At 51.9% G+C, this 21,958-nt stretch overlaps 1 protein-coding gene across 2 annotated transcripts in view; it reads left to right on the top strand.

Annotated features, from left to right (window-relative positions):
• Nucleotides 1–19,359, top strand: part of GSN (gelsolin) — a 54,308-nt gene extending 34,949 nt beyond the window's left edge. For both annotated transcript variants that reach the window (XM_035723651.1, XM_035723650.1), the window contains 14 exons: nucleotides 1,814–1,975; nucleotides 3,498–3,647; nucleotides 4,798–4,887; nucleotides 7,041–7,173; nucleotides 8,460–8,548; nucleotides 8,745–8,960; nucleotides 10,598–10,731; nucleotides 13,088–13,178; nucleotides 14,416–14,586; nucleotides 15,226–15,400; nucleotides 16,449–16,573; nucleotides 16,782–16,859; nucleotides 18,490–18,550; nucleotides 18,977–19,359. In XM_035723651.1, the coding sequence (XP_035579544.1) occupies nucleotides 1,814–1,975; nucleotides 3,498–3,647; nucleotides 4,798–4,887; nucleotides 7,041–7,173; nucleotides 8,460–8,548; nucleotides 8,745–8,960; nucleotides 10,598–10,731; nucleotides 13,088–13,178; nucleotides 14,416–14,586; nucleotides 15,226–15,400; nucleotides 16,449–16,573; nucleotides 16,782–16,859; nucleotides 18,490–18,550; nucleotides 18,977–19,146 (1,845 nt within the window). In that variant the 3' untranslated portion in view covers nucleotides 19,147–19,359. The remainder of the gene's footprint in view (nucleotides 1–1,813; nucleotides 1,976–3,497; nucleotides 3,648–4,797; nucleotides 4,888–7,040; nucleotides 7,174–8,459; nucleotides 8,549–8,744; nucleotides 8,961–10,597; nucleotides 10,732–13,087; nucleotides 13,179–14,415; nucleotides 14,587–15,225; nucleotides 15,401–16,448; nucleotides 16,574–16,781; nucleotides 16,860–18,489; nucleotides 18,551–18,976) is intronic.
• The last annotated feature ends 2,599 nt before the right edge of the window (nucleotides 19,360–21,958 follow it).

The raw sequence follows: 21,958 nt of genomic DNA, 5'->3' as shown, positions 1-21,958 counted from the left end.
CAGCCCTGCTCAGCCTAAGGGGATGCTCTTGAAAGGCCTCATGCTGGTACCAAGAAAGGACACCAGGGGGCGCTTCACTCACAATAGGAGAAACCACTCTTTTTTTTTTTTTTTTTTTAGATTTTATTTTTATTTATTAAGAGAGAGAGAGAGGCAGAGGGAGAAGCAGGCTCCCCGCTGAGCAGGGAGCCCAATGCGGGACTCGATCCCAGGACACTGGGATCATGACCTGAGCCAAAGGCAGATGCCCAACCATCTGAGCCACCCAGGCACCCGAGATACCACTCTTGTATTGGACCGACTTTGCTCTGAGCAGTGGCTTGTTTCTGCCTTCCATCCTGGGTGACCCTAGTTACCTTTGCTCTAAGAAAACCTGATGTTGGGGGAAGAATGTGAGCCTTATAGATTCAGTCACACCTGGGTTCGAATCCTAGCTCCATCATTGACTAGTTGTGAGCTCTTGGGTAAGTCCCTTCGTTTCTGGACTCCACTTTCCTCATCTCCAAGTTGGAGATAAGGACACCTTCCTCATAGATGCTGCGTGCAACATGCCCAGCACAGTAGGCGTTGTCATTGCACGAGTGCTTTTATATTGCTTACTGTGTGTAGACATAATAAGAGCCCAATTTAAACTCGCTCCCTTGGTCCCCTTGCTCTCATGGAATCTGTTCCTCAAATCAGACTTGGCTTTGCTCTGCAAAGTGAGGTGGCAAAGAGGGGCCTGGACAGGGTGGCCACACTTCTGGCCTTCGTGGGAGCCCTTCTGCCTGCACCCCGATGGCACGTGGAGCCAGCTTGGGAATAGGAGGTGAAGTTTCCAGCCTGAGCTTTGCCATACACTTGCTGAGCGAGTCACTTCACATCTTTGGGCTTCAGTTTACCACAAGTAAAATGGGAAGCTCTGTAAGGACCTTGTCATCTCTGACTTGTCATACTGGGGCTGGGGACTGCTGGGGAGAAAGCCAGCCCCCTTTACTTGACTTCTCCTGAGCCGAGCGCAGTTTTGACTACTGCAGGGTAGGCCTACTGAAGGCCCCTTCCCTGGGACTTGGTGACCACTGCAGAGCATGGCAGAGCAGGGATTTCAGTCCCCATTTCAGAAGAGAGAGGCCTGAGGCGCAGAGAGGGGAAGAGACTTACCCGGAGTCACCCAGCACTGTAGTGGCAGGGCAGGGACTTGACCCTGAGGTCGGTGCTCTGTACTTGGATGGGACTTGCTTGGTGGAGGGAGAAGGGGGCTGTGGGTTGGAGCCATCTTCCTAGAGAGCCTGGAAGGATGGGAAAGCTTGGAATGAGCATGTCTCAAAATGGCTTTGCAGAACACTTGAGCTGCAAGCAGGATGTGGTAGAGAAGGCAGTTCTTGATTCAGTAAGGTCAGAAAATGCTGTATAAAACAAAAGACAGACCATTTCTTTGCCACAGGACTTCTCAGAGCCTGTGTTATGCTGACATGCATTGTGTAACGGTCAGGGAGCCAGTAAGAAGCATTCCCCATGCTTCTGTGAGCCTGGAACCCTTTCCTCGCAGAATAACTTGGAGGACCAGAGTTCCTTAGAACATTCCTTGGGAAATGCTGGTTTTGAGAAAGGAATGTCTGTAGCTTTTCATTTCAGACAAGTGGCCCCAGGGGTCTTTGTTAGTGGAGTATGAGATTCAAAGGGGTGGCAGCTGATAGAATCTGACCAGGGAATCTGCTGGAAGGCCGCTGGTCCACAGGCCAGAATTTCCTTCAATTCTCCCCTCTCCTCTCCCCCCATATCTGCTTCCCTGGACCCTTTGCCCTGGACTGACACTGTCTGCTTGACCCAACAGAAAGGAGGCGTGGCATCAGGATTCAAGCACGTGGTACCCAATGAAGTGGTGGTGCAGAGGCTCTTCCAGGTCAAAGGGCGGCGTGTGGTTCGTGCCACTGAGGTGCCCGTGTCCTGGGAGAGCTTCAACAATGGTGACTGCTTCATCTTGGACCTGGGCAACGTGAGTCCCTCCCTGCCTTTTCCCAGGGGCCCCTGAGGTGCTTCTGGCCTGGCCGGGCCTGACTCTGGGGAGGGGGACACACCCATGTGAACACACGCAAAGACGTGGGCAGGCAAGCCCCAGGGACAGCAGCCCCTGTGTAGACACGTGTTCTGTGCACGAGCCAGGCACACGTGCAGAGACTGGAGGACAGAGGTGCCCAGCGTGCATAGACTCCCACGTGTGCAAACTCAAGCCCATCACACACAGGTGCAGAGACCTTGTGCACAGTGTACTCAGACGTCGACTGACATACAGATTCCCCGACATCTTGTGTTCATATGCACATCTCATGTGCCTTGCATATAGTCACTCACAAATGCAGGCATGTGCGAAAACTATCGGCTCTTGCCCACGAGACACAGACATGCGTACCATGATGAGTGCCTACACCCATAGACTTGGGTGTGCTGTTCAAGGACCCACATCTGTGTGTGTCATGCATGTAGTTGTGCATGCACATTTGTATATGGCAATGTGTGTGGGATGCACTTACCCCGGCCCAGCTTACAGATGTGTGATGCTTTGTACACATTCCTGACATCCAGGTGCACTCATCCCTGCAAATGGACATGACCAGACATTCTACCGCCACCTCATCTATGTATGTGGTGTAATGTCCATGCAAACACAGGCAAGTATATTTAGTGTGAGCCTTTTATTAAAGTATAATAGGTACACAAAAGAGAGTGTGAATCCTGAGTGTATAGCTCAGTGGATTTCTCAAAGTGAACACACTGGTGTAACCAACACCCGGATCAAGAAACAGGATGTCATGAGCTCATAGAAGCCCTCTCCTGTCCTCATCTAGTCCCTTCAAGCCCATGGGTAACCACCATCCTGAACTCTGAGCAGCGTAGCAGGGTTCCACCCATTTCTGAACTTTATGTACATGGAATCATTCTTCTGTCTGATCTGCCTGCCCACTTTTGATCAACATTCTGTTTCTGAGATCTATCCGTATGGCATTTAGTTATAGATTGTTCATTCTCCTTGCTATGTCACACTGAACTGGGCTGATGTGCCCCTATTTATCTATGCTTTTATTGTTCATGGGCACTCAGAAGAGTTTCTGGTTCGAGGCGATTCCAGGCGTGCCGCCCTGAATGTTCTTGCATGGGTCTTCCGGGGCATGTGCAAGTGCACTTCCATGGAGTGCGTGTCTGGGAGGGGTGCTGTCAAAGATAGCAGTACATGGAGCTCTAGTAGCTACAGCCAAATGGTTTTCCAAAACGGTTGTGCCCATTTCCGCTCCCACCAGCCGGCAGACATTTTTATGCACATTCCAAGCTGTGCAGTCACACACCCTGGCGCACACAGATCACACCCGTTGTGCTCGGGTGTGGGCATGTGCGGGCTCCATCAGCCTCGTGTGGGCAGGCCGAGAATGAGGTGGGCATACACACCCCCTCCTGGCCGTGTCATTGGGCGGGGCTGATAGGAAGCCTGGGGCGCTGCCTGACACAGGGTCCCTGTCTTACAGGACATCTACCAGTGGTGTGGCTCCAAAAGCAACCGATTTGAGAGGCTGAAGGCCACACAGGTGTCCAAGGGCATCCGGGACAATGAGCGGAGTGGCCGGGCCCGGGTGCACGTGTCGGAGGAGGGCGCTGAGCCTGAGGCGATGCTCCAGGTATCTAGGGTCGCATCCCGGGGGTGCAGGGTGGGGCCAAGCATTGGTCTCAGATGCCCATTTTGTCCCTCCATCGGTTGGGCAATCGTGAGGCGAAGTTATTTTTCCACTAAGCTGGGGCTCCTCAGAGAGTAGGGAAGAACAACTTCCCAGACAATTTCCAGACTCCGCTGAGAGGTGGGGCTAGAACCCCAGGGCCTGGTGCCTTCTGGGGTTGTGAGCCACACCCTCCAGCTGGGAGGGCCAGGTCTCCCAAGGAGCTGAGGAGGAGGGTTATGGCATCTTCTGAGAGCAATCCCGGTACTGGAGCCAGATCAGAAAGAGACAACTGACCCGAGCCCCTCTTTTCCTCTTCTGATCACTCCTAGTGATTTATGGCCCACTTAGGCAACTGCAGGATGGCATTGCCCCCCGTTGTGCTTTGAGGACATATCAATAGAGACAGAATTCACCAGGAAAAGGAGGAGACCATAAGCTCTGCTCTGTGCCCTTTGGCTCCTGCTTGTCTGGGGGCGTTGCGTTCCAGTTTTTAGGAAGAGCAGAAGGTTATTATGGGGAGGAGCCTGGATACCAACCATGGCTTGGAAGGGGCAGTAGCTGGGGGCTGTTGACTCTGGAGGAGCCCAGAATGGAAGATTGAAAATAGTCTGTGAAATCACAGGGATCTGGGTTCAAATTCTGACCTAGCTACCTCACAGCTGTGTGTACAAGTTACTTGAGCTCTCTGGACTTCAGGTTCCTCCTCTAAAATGAGAGTGATCATCGGTGCCTCGTGGGTGTGAGCATTAAGTAGGATCACCTAAAGGCCTGTGGGGGAAGGTGTTTATCATTCTGAGAAAGCCTGGGAGGAACTGGGAGCGTGAATATTTGAAGGCCTGTGCTGGGGGTGGAGGAGCTGGGTGTTCTCACGGAGCTCCCGGGGACAGGGCAACAGGGAGGGAAGGACTTGACAGGCAGCTCTGGTTGAGACCCGCACGCAGGAGGCATGTGAAGAGATGCAGGATGTCTCTGGAGGGGGTCCTACCCTTAGTGGAGGGTCACGGTGGATGCCCGGAGGGTCCTTGCCTGCCTGGGGAGGGAGCTCCCTGAGGAGTCCAGGCCCCTCCCTGCGGTCAAGGCCAGACTTTCTTCCCTCTCTCATTTCCTGCAGGTGCTGGGCCCTAAGCCGGCTCTGCCTGCAGGCGCAGAAGACACAGCCAAGGAGGACGCCGCCAACCGCAAGCTGGCCAAGCTCTACAAGGTGAGCCTCAGCTGCTCTGTCCCCTGGGTGTGGGGTCAGGACAGGGAGGCGGGGGACTTGGTCTTCCCGATCTCTGCCGCCATGGGACCCGGAGCAGAGCACCGTCGGGCGGGGGCTCGGTTCCCACATGTCTCCAGCGGACATCCAGCTACTTCCTTTGCCTTCCTGCACCAGGAATAAGAGGATTTGATCGACTGTAGACACATTTACATCATGCTCATCTGTGTGGTCTTGGGCGGCACGTAGTCTTTCTCTAGGTCTCAGTTTCCTCATCTGTAAAGTAGGTGGGGGGTAGGACAGTAAGGCCAACTTTGCAGGATTTCTAGGAGTCCACAGAGAAAACATGGGAAAATATTTAGGAAAATACTTGGGGAAATACTATAGAAATGGGCGCGTGTGTATGTGTGTGTGTGTGTGTTACTTTATTTATAATTTATTTCTTGTGATTTTTAAAGCTCAGGCTGAGCTTGAGCTGAGGAGCTCTGGGTGAAAGCCCGGCCTAGCCCATGATACTCGTGTCGAGTCCTCGCCTTATTTGTGGTAAAATCACAACAAAATGGGGTGCAGATTTCCATCACTTCCAAAGAAACACCACATTGATTTTTATTCTGATTATAAAGAAATGTATGTTCATTGAAGAAAATAGTAAGCAATACTCCAGAACATAAAAAGAAAATTAAAGTCAATGCAGTTTCGCTAGTTTAAGATAACAAGTACCATATTTAAAATGTTTTAATTATAAAAGTAACAAAACTCAATTTTTAAAAAACCAGCCTCTCCCGTACCCTTTTTAAGGGTTACCATGGTTACACAGCTATCATTTTAGTGAAAGAAGGTCCAGATTACATCTTTCTGTATCTAATTACACACTTTTCCATCTCTGTTTGGTATAAATGGATCCAAAGTATTCATGCTTTTCTGTGACCTTCTTTTTCCCTCTCAGTGTGGCCAGGAATATCTTTCTACAACAGCGATCTAGATGGCCCTTTGTAGTAGCTCTGTTGTTTTCTACTTTATTAATGTAAGAATCTCAACAGACATTGATGGACACTAGGATCTATCCACCTTTTCTGATTGCAAATAGTCCCTCTCTGTGCACTTGTGCTGAGTAAAGCCTTAGGGCAAGTTCCCAGATGTGGATTTTGGGGTCAAAGCCTGAATAATAAGTCAGTGATTGAAAATACCGGTTTTGGAGTCAGATTGCCTGGCTTCGAATCCCAGGTCTGGCCTCCTAGCTGTTCAGTTACTTAAACCTCTCTGCGCCCTGGTTTCCTTGTGAATAAAATGGGGGATACTAGTAGGACTATGGCAGGGTTGCTGCAAGGATTAAAGGAGTTCTACAATGGTGTAAGTTATTAAATTATACAAATTGCTCAGAACAGTGCCCAGTGCATAGTAAGTACTCAGTAAGTGTAGAGCGTTTGTTACTTAAAGTTCTGATACATTATTAAACTGCACTCTGGAAGGGCTCCCAGATTATCTGGAACCTTGTCAACACTGGGGGCTGTCAGTGTTTTGAATTTTGACTAGCATGGCACACTTTCATTTTAATTTCCTGAAAGCTTTTCATTTTGGAACAATTTGAAGGTTTGCAGAAAAATTGCAAAGATCGGACAGAAGGTTTCCGCATATCCTTCATCTGGCTTTTCCTTAACGTCTTACCATAACCAGAGACATTTGTCAACACTGAGAAACTGACACTGGTTCAACACTGTTAACTAAACAACAGACTTGATTCGGGTTTTCCCAATTTCTCGTTCCCGATTCCAATCCAGGATACCACACTGCATCTGCATTTATGTCTTTCTACCTTTGTTTTTTTGTTTTTTCTAACTAATGACATTGACTGTCTCCTCGGCCAACTGTACAAGTCTCCTGTGCCACCTGCACACCCACTTCCCTTTCTGTGTGCAGTTTCCACGTTACACGTGTATGTGGGTTGCAGATGTGGTTTTGGCAAAGCAGAGAAGGGGAAAGAAAACCTGAGTGTACCTCAGAGCTTGGGGACGTGGGTCTGGGTGTTACTCTCCGTGTTTTTGGGGTGGCAGCTGGGATATGGGCCAACCCCTGTGTCAGCGTGGGGGTCCCACCTGGGCAGGCCGAAGTGGTGGAGGTCACTCATGTTCTGGACCTCCTGTCCCTCATTCCCTCAGGTCTCCAATGGCGCGGGCACCATGTCGGTCTCCCTCGTGGCTGATGAGAACCCCTTCGCCCAGGGGGCCTTGAGGTCTGAGGACTGCTTCATCCTGGACCATGGCAGAGATGGGAAAATCTTTGTCTGGAAAGGTACTGGGGGCAGGGGAATGGTTTCTGACAGCCCCCAGGCCCTCGTGGGAGCTCCTACAGCCCTGGGAGGGTAGAGTGTGTGTTGCAGGCACCCTGGGGCACGGCAGGCTACAGAACAGAAATTGAGTCTTGTTCTGAAGCCAGTGTCTTTGCAATTGACTCGCTATGTGATCTTGGGCACTTGACTTACCCTCTCTGGGCCTCAGATTTCCCATTTGGGCTAAAACCAGTGTTTCCCAGGTATGTTGTAACACCAGTTCTCTCAGAGGCTAATTGGCAGCATGTAACGGAAAAAAAAAAAGTGTATATTTCTGTGGTCAAATAAGTTTATGGGCAACACTGTTAACAGGCTTGTTTACTGCAGGCCTTTTAAGAACCTTTAGCTTGCTAATGTATGTTGGGGCTTTTCATGAAAGTGATCTGGTTTCTATTTGGGAAGTGCTGTGCTAGGGGTCCATGGAATCTGTGGGGAATGTCCTGTGGGATTGATTATGAAAGGCTCTTGGAAAGCGTTGGCCCAGATGCTTCTGAGAGGACCCATCGGCATCCTGCTTGGATGCTCTACCATTAGTCCCGGGGACGAGGGCAGAAGGGGGAGGGAGGCAGTGGGTGCACAGAGAAGGGCAGAGAGGAAGAGAGAGATTGAGCACTTATGGCCATTATTATTATTATTATTATTATTATTCTTTGGACCCCTCAGCCTTGGCAGTAGGAAGGTCGGGGACTGCGGGTTGGCACCTGCTGGCCAGGAGCTGTGCAGGCACGGGGAGGCTCTCAGGTTGGGGTGAACTTCAGACTGGGGAGTGGGAGGAGGCCTCCACTGTGGACAGGTGGCCTAGGAGCAGGAAGGGGGCCCGAGGGTGTGGTGTGTGGGCTTCAGAGTCAAGTCACAGCTTTCCCCCTTGCCGTATGGCCTTGGACAAGTCACCTAACCTCTCTAAGACCCTGGTTTTCTTATATGTCAGTGGGACAAGTTAATAATGATCTTTATCACAAAGGGTCATTGTTTGAATTAAATGAAATCAGCTATGGACAGTTCTGAGCACAGAGTACATGCTCCGTAAATGGACCACAATGGTTCCTGTGGTTACCACCATCAGTTAGGACCCCCAGCTGGACCCCCAGGGCCTCTAGGAGCAGTCATCTCTGGGGGAAGGGGTCTGGTCTTGGCTGTCTGCAGCCTCAGAAGAATAGGGAGGGAGGTTCGGCTGCTGCTTCCCCTGGACCACTGGACGTTAGGACATAGCACTGACCCTGGGGTGCCTCACCCCCCCACCTGCCGACAGGCAAGCAGGCCAACACGGAGGAAAGGAAGGCTGCCCTCAAAACGGCCTCCGACTTCATCTCCAAGATGGACTACCCGAGGCAGACCCAGGTGAGCCTTGGAGCCAAGCCACACAGTGAGGACAGGTCCGGGGCGGGTGGGGCGGGGCTGGGACGGGGTGGGCCTCCCCTACCCCGCTCTGTGCGGACTGGGTGTCTGAGTCTCCCCTGAGGACCTCTGCCTGGCAGACCCTGTCCTCAGGGGGACCTGAGCCCGGCCCCATCCCGCTCTTCCCTCCCCTGTCCAGGTCTCCGTCCTTCCTGAGGGTGGCGAGACGCCGCTGTTCAAGCAGTTCTTCAAGAACTGGCGGGACCCAGACCAGACAGACGGCCCAGGCTTGGCCTACCTCTCCAGCCACATCGCCAATGTGGAGCGCGTGCCCTTCGACGCTGCCACCCTGCACACGTCCACTGCCATGGCAGCCCAGCATGGCATGGATGACAACGGCTCGGGCCAGAAACAGGTGCCTGGGGGATTGTGTGGGTGTGTCCAGGCTCCTCCCGTGCTCCCCCCCAGGCACCTCTGGCTCACGCATTGCCTCCTGCTTCCCTGAGGCCCTTCCTCTATGAGGTTTTGACCACAGTCTTGGTGGTTGGGATTCTTTTGCCTCAGTTAATTTTTACAGCCAATATACCCCAAGCACCTACTGGTTGCCAGGCCCCAGGCCAAGTGTCTCAGACCTCACCCTGCCAGCAAGGAGTGCAGTCAGTGGAAGATTGGAGGCGAGCACGCAGATTATGGGAACAGAGGAAGGGCAAAAGGGGTGGGGTGGTTGGAGCAGTCCTCACAGAGATGGGGACCCTTCTGTTGGGCCTCAGAGGGTGAGTCAAAGTTTGCTGCCAGAGAGGAAGAATGGTGGGTATTCCAGGCAGGGAACTGTCCCAAGAGCCCAGGGCTGACCGCATCCTCAAGGAAGGGCCTTGAATGCCGCGTCCAGGGCCGTGGACTTGATCCCGCAACCAGTGGGTGCAAGTGAGGGCTTTTTCTCTTTCTTGCTTTAAAAGCAGACACGCAACAAGCTCAGTTCTCTGCTTTCAAAACTTGCTGTGAAAATGGATTAGAGGCAGGAAAATGAAGGTGGAGAGCCCATGAGGAGATGGTTGTAATACTGTAGGTGAGAGAAAACAGCCTGGCTCCCAGGAAGGTCACAGTGAAGATGGAGAGGTGAGGGCTGGGGTTCAGAGATGTTTGTGAGGTAGAGCCTACTTGTTTGTTTCTATTCTACATGATAGAAACAGCAAAAGCGTTCGTTTTTATTTATTCTTATTTTTGCCATTGGTATAATTAACATTCATACTTCAGTGGGAGGGAAGGATGCAGTAAGAATGTTCAGGGTAGCACAGGTGGAAAGAGCTCTGGCAGCCTGGCTGAGTGACCCTCACTCTTCTCACCTATAAAATGGGGTTTAATCCCACCCCTCACCTAGAATTTTCAAGGTCTGGAGATTCTTGGTCTTGGAGGGCGCAGTGTCTCCGAAGTACCACCAGGTGGCGCTGCAGGACCTCATGACCGCTTGGAAAACTGTCCCTGGAGCTCTGGGAAGACACGTGCCAGCAGGGTCATTCTGAGGTCACCTAGGGGTGCCCCTGCTTCTGGAGGTGATCTGTAAAATCCAGATAACTCCCTAACGATGCCAATAACCGTATCGCTAATAATCACCTCAATCATAATTCTAATAATGAGAGTGGCTGCCAGCTACACGGCGGTCATCTCCCTGTGCCAGGCACGGTGCTGGACTTTCGAGAGTAAACTCACTTGATCCTCACGACACTTGGAGGTGGGCACTCACTGTGTTACCCTCGCTGAAAGCACGTCCTAAATGCCACCGTGCAACACCCCATGCCTGTGCTGACCACTCCGAGGAGGAACTACAGGGTGGGGTGGGGGTGTCATGTAAGGATCCGGGGTTTGAATCCTAGTGGCTCAGCGATTGGGGCAAATTCTTTAGGTTCAGCCTGAGCCCAAGTGGAGCCATGTATAAAGAGCTTGTCCTGTTGTGTAACCCTGACCCACCACCCCGCGGTTCCCCAGTGGCCTGGGTTGGGGGGGGTCTGGGTGGGGGGAACCGCACCGTGTCTGAGCCTGGCCTTATCCTGGCAGATCTGGAGAATCGAAGGCTCCAACAAAGTGCCTGTGGACCCCTCCACGTACGGGCAGTTCTACGGTGGGGACAGTTACATCATTCTGTACCACTACCGTCACGGTGGCCGTCAGGGACAGATCATCTACAACTGGTGAGGCTGTGGGGTCGTGCACTGGGGGATGGGATGTGGGGGGGGGGGCTCTGACTGGGCCCTGAGCGTGGCATGGGGCTGAGAGGCCTGCGGTGGAACGGCCACACTGTGAGGGAGGGCTCCTATCCACGGGGCAATGCCTCTTGTCTTATTTCTCGTAACAACGTTCAAACCGTTCTTCCAAAAATATGACATGTCCATTGTAGGAGATGCAGTGAGTAGGGAGAAGCAAACAGAAGATCCCTCCCACAATTCCACACCAAGTACTGTACTCTACCACGTGTTTTCTAATCTAAAAATTTTAATTCCAAATGAAGGGGGAGATGAACCATGGGAGACAATGGACTCTGAAAAACAAACTGAGGGTTCTAGAGGGGAGGGGGTGGGGGGATGGGGTTAGCCCGGTGATGGGTATTAAGGAGGGCACGTTCTGCGTGGAGCACTGGGTGTTAAACGCAAACAATGAATCATGGAACACTACGTCAAAAACTAATGATGTACGGTATGGTGACTAACATAACATAATAATTTAAAAAAATTCTTTAAAAAAATTTTTTTAATTCCATTAAAATGGGCAATGCAGTCACACAATTCAAAAGGCAAGACAATAAAAAGGTATCTGTTGAGAAATCTTGTTCCCATCCCAACCCCTTTCACCCCATTCTCCAATCCCCACCCCTCTGTAATGGCTTTCATTTGTTTTTTATATATGTTCTTCCAGTAAGTCTTCCTGCAAATAGGACTATATTCCTAGTTCCCTCCCTTCCCTATCTTTCAAAGGATAGCACACGGTGTATAGTGTTCTGCACTTTGCTCTTTTCACTTAGTACTTCCTGGAGATGGACCCATGTCGGTACATAGGGTACTTCCTTGTTCTTTTTTTTTTTTTTTTCCTTTTACAGCTCCATAATATTCTGCTGTGGGGCTACACTGTTGCTTGTTTAACAAATTCCCTGTGAATGCATACTTGGATTGATTCCAGTCTTTTGCTATTACAAGCATTGCTGTGATTAGTGACCTTTAAACAAATATCATTTGAATGTGTAGAGAAATGTCTGTAGGGTAAATTCCCAGAAGTGGGATTGCTGGGTCAAAGACTAAATGCAGTTGTCATTTTGATAGATGGTGCCCAGTTTCCCTAGATGGGCTTTGTAGCATTTTGCATTCCCAGCAGCACGAGGGAGTCTGTTTCCCCACGGCCTCTCTGGTGGACTATATTGTCAAACTTTTGGATGTTTGTCAACCTTATCGCTGATAAGACGGTATCTCAGTATATTTTTAACTTGTATTGCTCGTACTATACCGTCTCAGAACTTTTTGATGTTGGTTGGATGTCTTCCCCTTTAAATTTTTTGTTTTGACATAACTTGAGGCTTCCTGAAAAGTTGCAAAAATGGTACAGTTTCCATGTACCCATTACACATCTCCCCCGCTGTGTGTGTCTTACCTAACCAAAGTACAATGATCAAAACCAGGAAATTAACACTGGACGCAATACTGTTTACCAATCTGTAGACCTTCCTTGGATTTCACCGGTTGCCTCACTCATGTCCTCTTTCTGGCCTGGGATCTAACCCAGGATCCCACATGGCACTTAGTCATCATGCCTCCTCAGTGATTTATCACCGAGTCCTAATCTGGGACAGCTCCTCAGTCTTTTCTCTCATGACGTTGGTACTCTGGAAGAGTGCCGGTGGGTTATTTTGTAGAACGCCTCTCCATGTGACAACGTCAGACTTTTAAAAGCAGCTTCAAAGAATTTTTTTTTTTTTGACTAGGTAATACATACACATGGTACAAAATTCAGAAGAAGGCATTTTTTTAAAAAACAGTAGCTGCATCCTCACCTCGATTTGTCAGATTTTGTTTGCTTCTATAGATAACACACATTAGTTATGGGAAATTTGCACAGTATAGGAAGAGGTAGGGTGGAAAGCAAAGCCCCTGCCCAGTCTCCCCTCTCAGGGCGAGCAGCTTGGATCCTTTTGGTGGACATCTGCACAGACTTCTCGGAGCAGGTTCACATGAGGCTATAAGTACTGATGTCTTTTCCCCGCCAAGGGGCTCATGCTCCACTTGCTGTTCTCTGACCTGCCTCTCCCCCGTGAGAAATGTCCTGGCCGCCTTTCTTCGTCTTGGCATCTCAGGGCACCTTCCCTCGTGGCTGCTCTGCCTGGGATGAGCTCGCCGGCCCCCCGCAGGGCGCATTTAGGATAAGAGAGACGACTGGTTTTGCTCAGATCTCAGAAGAAGGCTGAGCTGGGATTGTGGCGTGCGGGTTTCCCAAGGCCCGGGACCAGGGAGACACTCTGGGTTCTGTGCAAACCTCGGTGCTGAGTATCACCTCCTCTCTCAGGCAGGGTGCCCAGTCCACGCAAGATGAGGTCGCTGCGTCTGCCATCCTGACCGCCCAGCTGGATGAGGAGCTCGGGGGGTCCCCTGTGCAGGTGAGGCCAGCCCAGTGCCCCGCTGGGCCCCACCCTGCACCTCATCCATCGGGTCACTCCTCTAGCTGACTGTCTGTCCACCCACCCCACAAACATTTATGCAGGGCTCCCATGTGCCCGACACCATCTGCAGCCCTGAACGCACAGGTCGCGTCCCTGCGCTCATGCGGTTTATAGTGTGGGGAGGAGAAAGATGTTCAGATGTTCAGGAGAGGCAGTGTGGCCGCTCAGTCAGAGGGCGGATGTGGAGGCCGCCTGCTGCAGGTTGAATCCCGTCTTACCTCTGGGCCTTCACGAATGAGTCACTTAGCCGCTCTGTGCCTGTGTAGTCTCAAATCCTCTCTCTGCCCCAGCATTGCCTTGCAGATGAAGAGTTAATATTAGTAAAGCATTTAGAGCCATGCCTGGCCCATAATAGTCCCCAGTTACATATGTGTTAAGTAAGGACATATAGATCCCAGGGAGGATCTAACTGGATTAGACAAGGACCTCCTTAGGAAGATACTTTTCTGCTGGGACCTAATGGGGGAGTAGGAGTTGGGCAGGCACATTTCAGGCAGAGGGAAGAGTATATGCAAAGGCCCTGAGGTGGGAGGGGGCATTGAGCAGTAGACCAAGGGACCAAGTGCCATGAGAAAAGTCTCGAGACGTGCGCAGAGGGACCAGACCACCCAGAAGCCATGGTGAGGATTGACCTTAACCCTGAGAACAAGGGGATATTGCTCCCTGGTAAATGTGATGTGAAGGGATTTATGGGTTTAAGAGGTTCCTCTGGCTGTGCAAGAGGGGTCTCTCCATGTCTAGAAAGCTCTATTCTCACCACTCTGCTGTCTTTCATGCCCTGAGCTGACGTCACCATTCTGGAAGAATGTCGACGAACAACCCATGTGTTTCTATTTAAGGGAATATTTGCAAACATGGGTTCTCTTTGTTCTTGGACTAGACTCAGGGTCAGCAAGGCAGGTCCTCATGGGAAGGGAGGGCAGCCGAGGCAGTGCCCGGGGGACGTGAGGCAGTGGCGTTGTCTCCAGCTTCCCGGGGACTCCCCATTTCCCCGCCCAGCTCCCGTGTGCTGTGGGCTCATGCGCCCCACCGCGTGCAGACACCGGCGTGCTGGCCTTGTTTGGAGGATGGGCCTAGGCCATGGTGGCTGGGCGGGGGGATGAGCTTGCTGCCACACAGAAGGACAAATGCCCCCACTCTCCTTGCCTGACTTGCTGTCCTATCACCCTGCCAGAGCCGTGTGGTCCAAGGCAAGGAGCCAGCCCACCTCATGAGCCTGTTTGGCGGGAAACCTATGATCATCTATAAGGGTGGCACCTCCCGTGAGGGCGGGCAGACGGCCCCTGCCAGTACCCGCCTCTTCCAGGTCCGGGCCAGCAGCTCTGGAGCCACCCGAGCCGTTGAGGTAAGGCCCAGGCCCTGGACCCCAGGAGGGATTGGCCTACTTGAAGCTTCCCATGCTCGACGGGCAGATGTCTGGGCACAGGACTGGTTGGGGGAGGGGGCGGTTGGGTCAGGAGTTAAGAAGGAGCTTTTTGTAACTTCCCTGGCCTGGCAAGCAGAATTGTACGTCTTAGACTTCCTCTTGTCTCAAGGATGCCTGGGGCTTCTTGCATACCTTCCATAATGGAGAGCTCACTACCTAACAGGTAGTCCATTCTTCACCATCTGGACACTTCCTGATTGTATGCCACGTGGTCTCTGTCCCTTTTATGGCAGAAGGCGCAGACCAGAACATAATCCTACAGGATGCTCAGAGCAGCCTAGAGGAGAATGGGACTACCACCTCCTTTGTTCTGGGCACTCAACTTCTGTTAATGCAGCCCAGAATTCTAGAATGACCATGTTGAGCCACAGCACATTAGTGAATCATGGGAATCAACTAAGCCCCTCGTTGTCCAAAATCTGTGCTCTCAGCTGTGATGGGGGTGCCCTTCCAAGTCTCCATCCAAGAGCTGGTCCTGCTGCAGGGTCTCCTGGGCAGTAAGGAGGGGGCTGAGGACTTTTGGTCTGGTTTCTGATTAATTGAGCGCTGCCTTCCCAGATAATTCCTAAGGCTGGTGCGCTGAACTCCAATGATGCCTTTGTCCTGAAAACTCCCTCGGCCGCCTACTTGTGGGTGGGTGCCGGAGCCAGTGAGGCAGAGAAGACGGGGGCCCAGGAGCTGCTCAGGGTCCTGCGGGCCCAACCTGTGCAGGTGGCAGAAGGCAGCGAACCAGGTAGGAGCTGGGGGAGAGGGGCCTGCTGCTCCCCCGGGACTGCAGCTCTTAGGTTCCCTCCCTTCTTTCTGCTTGGTGGGGGAGGGGCTCTGGATCCTCTGTCCCCAAAGGTGCGTTCAAGAAAAGCAGGTTGAGGGCTATGGTCAGTGAGAGGGAGGCCTTCAGGAGCTAAGAGAAAGGAGAGTTCAGTGTGGGCTGGGGCATTCAAGGAGGGCTGCTGGAGGAGGTGGTCCCTTGCTAGGAAGCCTTGAAAGACAGGCAGGAGTAGCAGTCTCTCCTAATCCTCAGAATCTCCAAGGACAGAATTGCCACAAGCCTGCTCTGTTTCCCGAACATAGGTGGGAACATCTTCTTTGTTCCCTGCCAGCCCTCAGTCTCTCTGTTCTTGCTATGAGCCCATTCCTTCCCGCCTGACACTCAGTAGACGTGGGGAGGAGCAGCTCAGTCTACAGCTGCACTGTCCAGGGGACTTTCTGAGAGGATGGACATGTTCCTACCTGCCCAGGTCCAATATGGTGATCACTAGTCACATGTGGCTACTGAGCACTTGAAATATGGCTGCTGGGAATTAATAAGAATGAGGAACTGAATGTCCAATTGTATTTAATTTTAATGAACTTAAATAGCCACATGTGGACAGAGCAGGTGTAGTGGAAAGAATCGGGGGTGGGGGTGGGGTGGGCTGGAGTCAGACAGGATTTGTACCCTGGCTTTCCCACTTACTAGCTGTGTGATGTTGGGTGAGTTGCTTACCCTCTCTGAGCCTCCGTCACCCTGTCTGTTGAGCAGGGATAATCATCCCCAGCCCTCAGTGCTGTCATTCAGAAGCCAGAGGTAGCCCTGCCTGTGTGCGTACTGCCAAGTCGGCTCTCTGGTCTCTGTTTCATCACCTTCAGATTCCCTCAGGCCCTGTCCCTCTCTGGTCCCCTGGGTGGAGGGGGCTTGAGAGGATTGGGTTGTTCTAGGGCAGGGTTTTTACCACGGGGTCTGATGAGCGTGCTGGGGGAGTTGGTGTCAGGGGACCAACTGCTGTGGTCTCCCCTCACAGACAGCTTCTGGGAAGCCCTGGGTGGCAAGGCTGCCTACCGCACGTCCCCGCGGCTGAAGGACAAGAAGATGGACGCCCACCCTCCTCGCCTCTTTGCCTGCTCCAATAAGATCGGACGTTTTGTGGTGAGCCCCCGCGGAGGCCTCTGCCTCTGCTCCCCGATCCCCCACGGGGAGGCGGACAGCACGGAGGAAGGAGGAAGGATCCCCTGCCGGCTGGAGCAACTCCTTCCTGGGTGTAAACCCAGTGAGCCCAGCCAGGGGAAGGAGCCTGGGGGGGGGGGGGGGGGGGGGGGCTGGTGAGCTTTCATTAACCCCTTCTGTTCCTTCCCAGATCGAAGAGGTTCCTGGCGAGCTCATGCAGGAAGACCTGGCCACAGATGACGTCATGCTCCTGGACACCTGGGACCAGGTGGGTGAAGGACAGAAGGTGTAGGCTGTCTGGGCTGAGGGAGTGGGAGGAACTAGACACCCAGCTCTAAGATCAGTTGCCAGGTGTTACTGGAAAGATCCCTGTGCTGCAGTTGAGTCCCTTCCCCCTTCTGGGCCTCCATTTCCTCCTCTGCAAAATGGGAGCGATGGTACCTACCTTGCCTCATTCACTAAGATGAGATGTAGATTAGATGACATCACAAACTGCAAAGTACCATATAAATGCAAATCAGATGACCAGCATTCTCTCCCAGGCCTTAGCGGGGTGTGAACTCTTACTTTAAATCTATTGATAAAGAAACTTGAATTTAGCATGTCATATGCAGGCATAAACTGTCCACAGAGTGACACCTGGAAGTTTCGGAGTGCATCTCCTTCTGTTTTAGAGGGCTCTGAGCTCTCTGCTTCTTCTCCTAGGGAAGGCTATTGTGTAGGACCGGATGGGGATGGAGCCCTTCAGTCGACCAATATTAACTGAGCACCTGCTTCGTGCCAGACACTGATCCAGATGCTGGGGATAGAGCAGACACTCCTCTGCCCTTGCGGGGCTTACGTTCTCATGGGGATGGCAGTCAATAACCCTTCTTATCAGAGTTATCAGTTACAGATGGCAGCCCCAAAGGCATAAGTCCCTCTATCTCTGCTTGGGATGCCCAGTGGGAAGATCGGTGCCAGAATGGTCACAGCTTGAGCCCTTCAGCTATCGTCACCAATTGCTCCCCTGGCTACATAATCTGTTCGTTCATCTGCTTATTCATTCACTCAGCCAGCATTTCCTACACCCCACTGTCTATCAGGAACCGTGCTGGAGTCCTATGATGAGCAAAATAGACATAATACCTGCCACGAAGGGGCTTCTAGCTCAGCAGGGAACACATTTGTAGATAAGAGAAGTCAAGTCTGGTGTTTTATTGTCTAATATCAGTGTGTCAGTGACAGGGGCTTTTTAAAATATGTTAGAGATGCATAAAAATGTTTGTATTACAAAACTTGCATCAAGCTCAAAACTTCTACTTTTTCCAAGCCTTAGACTTATGCGGCCCAGACACACAGAAATGGCACGTAGCAGGCTCAGGGCATATTTGTTGTGAGCATGTGTTTGGCCACTCACTTGCTGATCCCTATAGAGGGATCATTCATGCACGTCTAGAGAGGGATCTCAAACTCAGTGCCTGATGCACCTGGTCAGCAATGTTAGTAAGTGAGGGGCTGGGATGGGGGGCGGACACGAGCTGCTGGGGCTTGAGGCAAACTGGCACTGCTCGTCTGAAGTGGGGGGGGGGGGGCCGTTGCTGCCACCCGGCTTCATCCACACAAAAGTGAAGGCCCATGGTTGCCAGATCCTCCAAGTTTTCAAGAAAACTGGGAACTCTAGATGTTAATGTAAGCTGGTAATGAAACTTGTCTAAAAAGACATTGCAGACCAACATGTGGTGGCGGGTAGACCGACAAAGAATGCTGGTAGGTCACCAGTTTGTAGACTTGGTTCCAAATCCTTCCCGTCCTGGTCTCTGGGCTCTGTCAGCTGTGGGCTGTGTCCCACATCCAGCACCCGGACCCTCCCTGTGGCCGGGACCTTCCTACCCGTCTCATTTCACATCTCACTCCAGGTCTTTGTCTGGGTTGGAAAGGATTCTCAAGAAGAGGAGAAGACAGAAGCGTTGAGCTCTGGTGAGGACCGAGCGTGCCTGTGGGTCTGTGTCCTGTGGTGTGGTGGGAGCAGCTTCCCGCATGGGTCTGGGGAGTTCCTGACCAGAGCCATGGTAGCTGACCAGATCTGATTTGGGAGCTGGAACTCTAAAGCTGGTTCTTTACTAACTCCCAGTAGGGGAGAGCAGGAGTGAGAAATGATATAAACTTTGTGAAGCAGGAAGTTGAACTGTGACCCCTGTCCCTTCCAGGGCTCGCGGGCAGGGTGGTGGAAGAGCCATGTGGGGTCATTGCCCTTAAGGGATGGTGGTGTCTAGTGCAGGGACTGGGCATTGGAGACAGTAAGACCAGAAGCCTAGGCAGCTCCTGCCCCGAAGCACCTCTCCCTGGTTAAGCAGTCACTAAGGATTTCTGGGGTTTCCTTTTCCTGCACGTGTGTATCTACAGCTAAGCGTTATATCGAGACGGACCCAGCTAATCGCGACCGGCGGACCCCCATCACCATCGTGAAGCAAGGCTTTGAACCTCCCTCCTTCGTGGGCTGGTTCCTCGGCTGGGATGACAGCTACTGGTCTGTGGACCCCTTGGACAGAGCCATGGCCGAACTGGCAGCCTGAAGGAGAGACCCCACCCCTGTCCCCGCTCAGTGCCTTTCCTAACAGTCCATCCGTCAGAGACCTTACAGCGAGCAGGGCCTCTCTGGTGTGTGAGTGTGTTTTTACTGTAGCCAAAAACAGCCACGTAAAAATTCAGGGTCCTTGCGAAAATTGTCTCAAGTATCTGTGCTTTTGGAAAATTGAATTCAATAAAAAGCTTTTGGAAGTATGTGAGCCTGCCGCGGCACCGTCTGTGTGATTCTTCTGGAAGTGCCCAGGGAGGGGCCTTGCCTGTGCCCTTGCACCAGTGGATGAGCTGCACTCACGCTGGGTGTGAATCCTGGACCTTCGATAAGCTGATGCCAGGATGAGGTGGGACGTGCAGAGATGGCTCCAGGGGAATGGCCTGTGTGGAAGGGAATCGGGAGGGGGCCCACCCCAGATGGCTGTGTAGTCCAGGCAAGTCTAGCAGAGCTTGTCAGGGAATGCTTGAGCGAAAGGAAAAAAACAAAAAAACCCTAAAACCCAAAACAACCCACCCCCCAGAAGAAAAGCTTTTTTAATCGTATAGTCCCATTTTTGCCATTTTTTATTGTGGTAAACTACATATAATACTCATTTTGACCATTTGTAAGTGGCATTCAGTAGCATTAAATACATTTACGGTGTTGTGAGGTCATCACCACGATCTATACCCAAACCTTTTTCATATCCCCAGCATACACGGTGTGCCCATTACACAATAACTCCCGTTCCTCCCTCCCTCTCTCCTGGTAACCTTTATTCGACTTTCTGTCTCCATGAATTTGCCTTTTCCCATACAAAATTTGCCTTCTGTGTCTGGCTTGTTTCACTTAGCATAATGTTTCCAGGATTCATATACTTTGCAGCAAATACCAAAATTTCATTCCTTTTTGTGGCTGAATACTATTCCATTGTGTGTATACGCCACATTTGGTTCATCCATTCATCCATCGGTGGGCACTCAGGTCATTTCCACGTTCTGGCTATTGTGAACAAGACCCCTGTGGACACAGGGGTGCAGATACCTGTTTGATTCAAAGTGTTCCTGAGCCACGGTCCCATCAGCCAGTGGAGGAGCTGCGCTCCCCCCAGGAGCAGCTGTGGTGTCTTATCTCCCCACTCCACACCGTCATTGGGAGGCGTGGCTTTGGTGCACCTGTGGGGACAGAGCTCGAAGCCAGTGGCTGGGGCCCTTAGCCATTTGCATTCGCTGCCTAGAAGCCTGGACAAGGTGCATTCTCCCAGCCATCATGCCCTGTAACTAATCTGCCTACACCTTCCTGGCTTCCTCTGCCTTCCATGAGTCATTCCGCTGCCCCAAAGCTATTTGGAGAAATCTCCTTGGCTACTGAAGTTACCATCACAGAAGGTGCCCCCGAAGGCTCCCAAAGCTGTGGGAGAGGGACTTCCTGTGTGCCCCACTTTGTTCCCCCGCCCAGGCCCTGAATCTCTGCTCACGCTCAGAGTGTCACAAAGTCCCTTTTAGACTTTTCCATGAGCTGCTTCTAGAGCTTTCCTCCACGGATGTTCCAAACCAGAGCAAGGAACTGCTGTGGAACGGATTGCTTTCCCGCCCCTCTATCCTTCTGGTCTTTTCTCCGCACGTTCTCCTCCCATTTTGTTCTGTGCCACCTCTCCTCCTGAACCCCACCTGTTACAGAGGGAGTCTCCAGTTCCTGGGGCTGGGACGGAGAACACAGGCCAGGGTGAAGGTTTATGTGGTAGGAAGGGTGTGAGTGTGTTTACACTGCCATTTCCAGAGCTGCTGCTCACTCAGCTCGCCCAGGGAACTTTTTAAAAGCAGAGATGCCCCAGGGGCCCTACCTCCAGAGATTCTGATTCGTCGCAGAGGTGACAAGGGGAGCGGAGAAGGAATTTTCCAGGTGAGTCACGGGGTGGGGCCCTTGCTTTTCAGGCAGACTGTGCAGCAAGTACAGAGGGAGTGATGAGGGAGAACAGTACGCTCAGGGACAGCCCGTAAGGCCGGAGCAGCCGGGGAGGGCAGGGCCTCCCATCTGAGAGGTGGGCAGGGCCCAGGGGAACCCCAACTAGTATGCGAAGGGATTTGGACCTGCTCTCGTAACTCCTGCCTCACCCCAAAGGGTTACTTTCACAAAGTGATCAACTTGACAAATGCAGAATTCTGGAACAAAAGCAGCATTTTCACCTGGGGCTTCTAGAACCTTCCGTAAGAGGCAGGCGGAGGCCTGTCTAGACGAGCCAGCTCACATCCTAAAAACTTGTGGGAGGACGAATTGCAAGTAGACCTGCCCTGGAATTCATTTCCTCTACTGCCATTCAAGTTGGTTTATTGGCCAGTTTCAGTTTATTGGTGGCTGTGGTCTTTGACAGAGCTCCACAGTGCTCAGAGAGAGGATGCTGCCTGAGGCTACGGAGTCACTCACTCGGACTTCCTATTATCTCTCTCTCAAAGGCAAAATGGTGAATTGAGAACACTATCACATCAATCACATAGTTTCTCTTCCTAACAATTTTTGCCCTCAAAAAAGTGACCTTGTGTTCGGTCATCTACAACGTGTACATCACGTGGTGGCCATGACAGGAGCCGAAGAGGCCGGCCTGGGCTTGGATCCTGTGTCTGACCTTGGGCCTGTGTCCGACCTTAGGTATTGTTGGGTACTTGGGGGCCAGGCAGTGTGCAAGGCATAGGGGATGTGACAGACCACTGGGTGACAGAAGGAGTTCCTGTCCTGTTTGTATTAAAGCAAAGGGAAATTAAACTAGCGACGCATTCAGGGCATCCATGGATCTCAAACGCCCCAGGGAAAATATGGTGGGCAGGTGCAGC

The sequence above is a fragment of the Zalophus californianus genome, chromosome 13 (genome assembly GCF_009762305.2).
Source record: "Zalophus californianus isolate mZalCal1 chromosome 13, mZalCal1.pri.v2, whole genome shotgun sequence".
NCBI lineage: Eukaryota > Metazoa > Chordata > Mammalia > Carnivora > Otariidae > Zalophus > Zalophus californianus.
The sequence above is the reverse complement of the archived record's forward strand: the minus strand, read 5'-3'. Positions and strand labels throughout refer to the sequence as shown.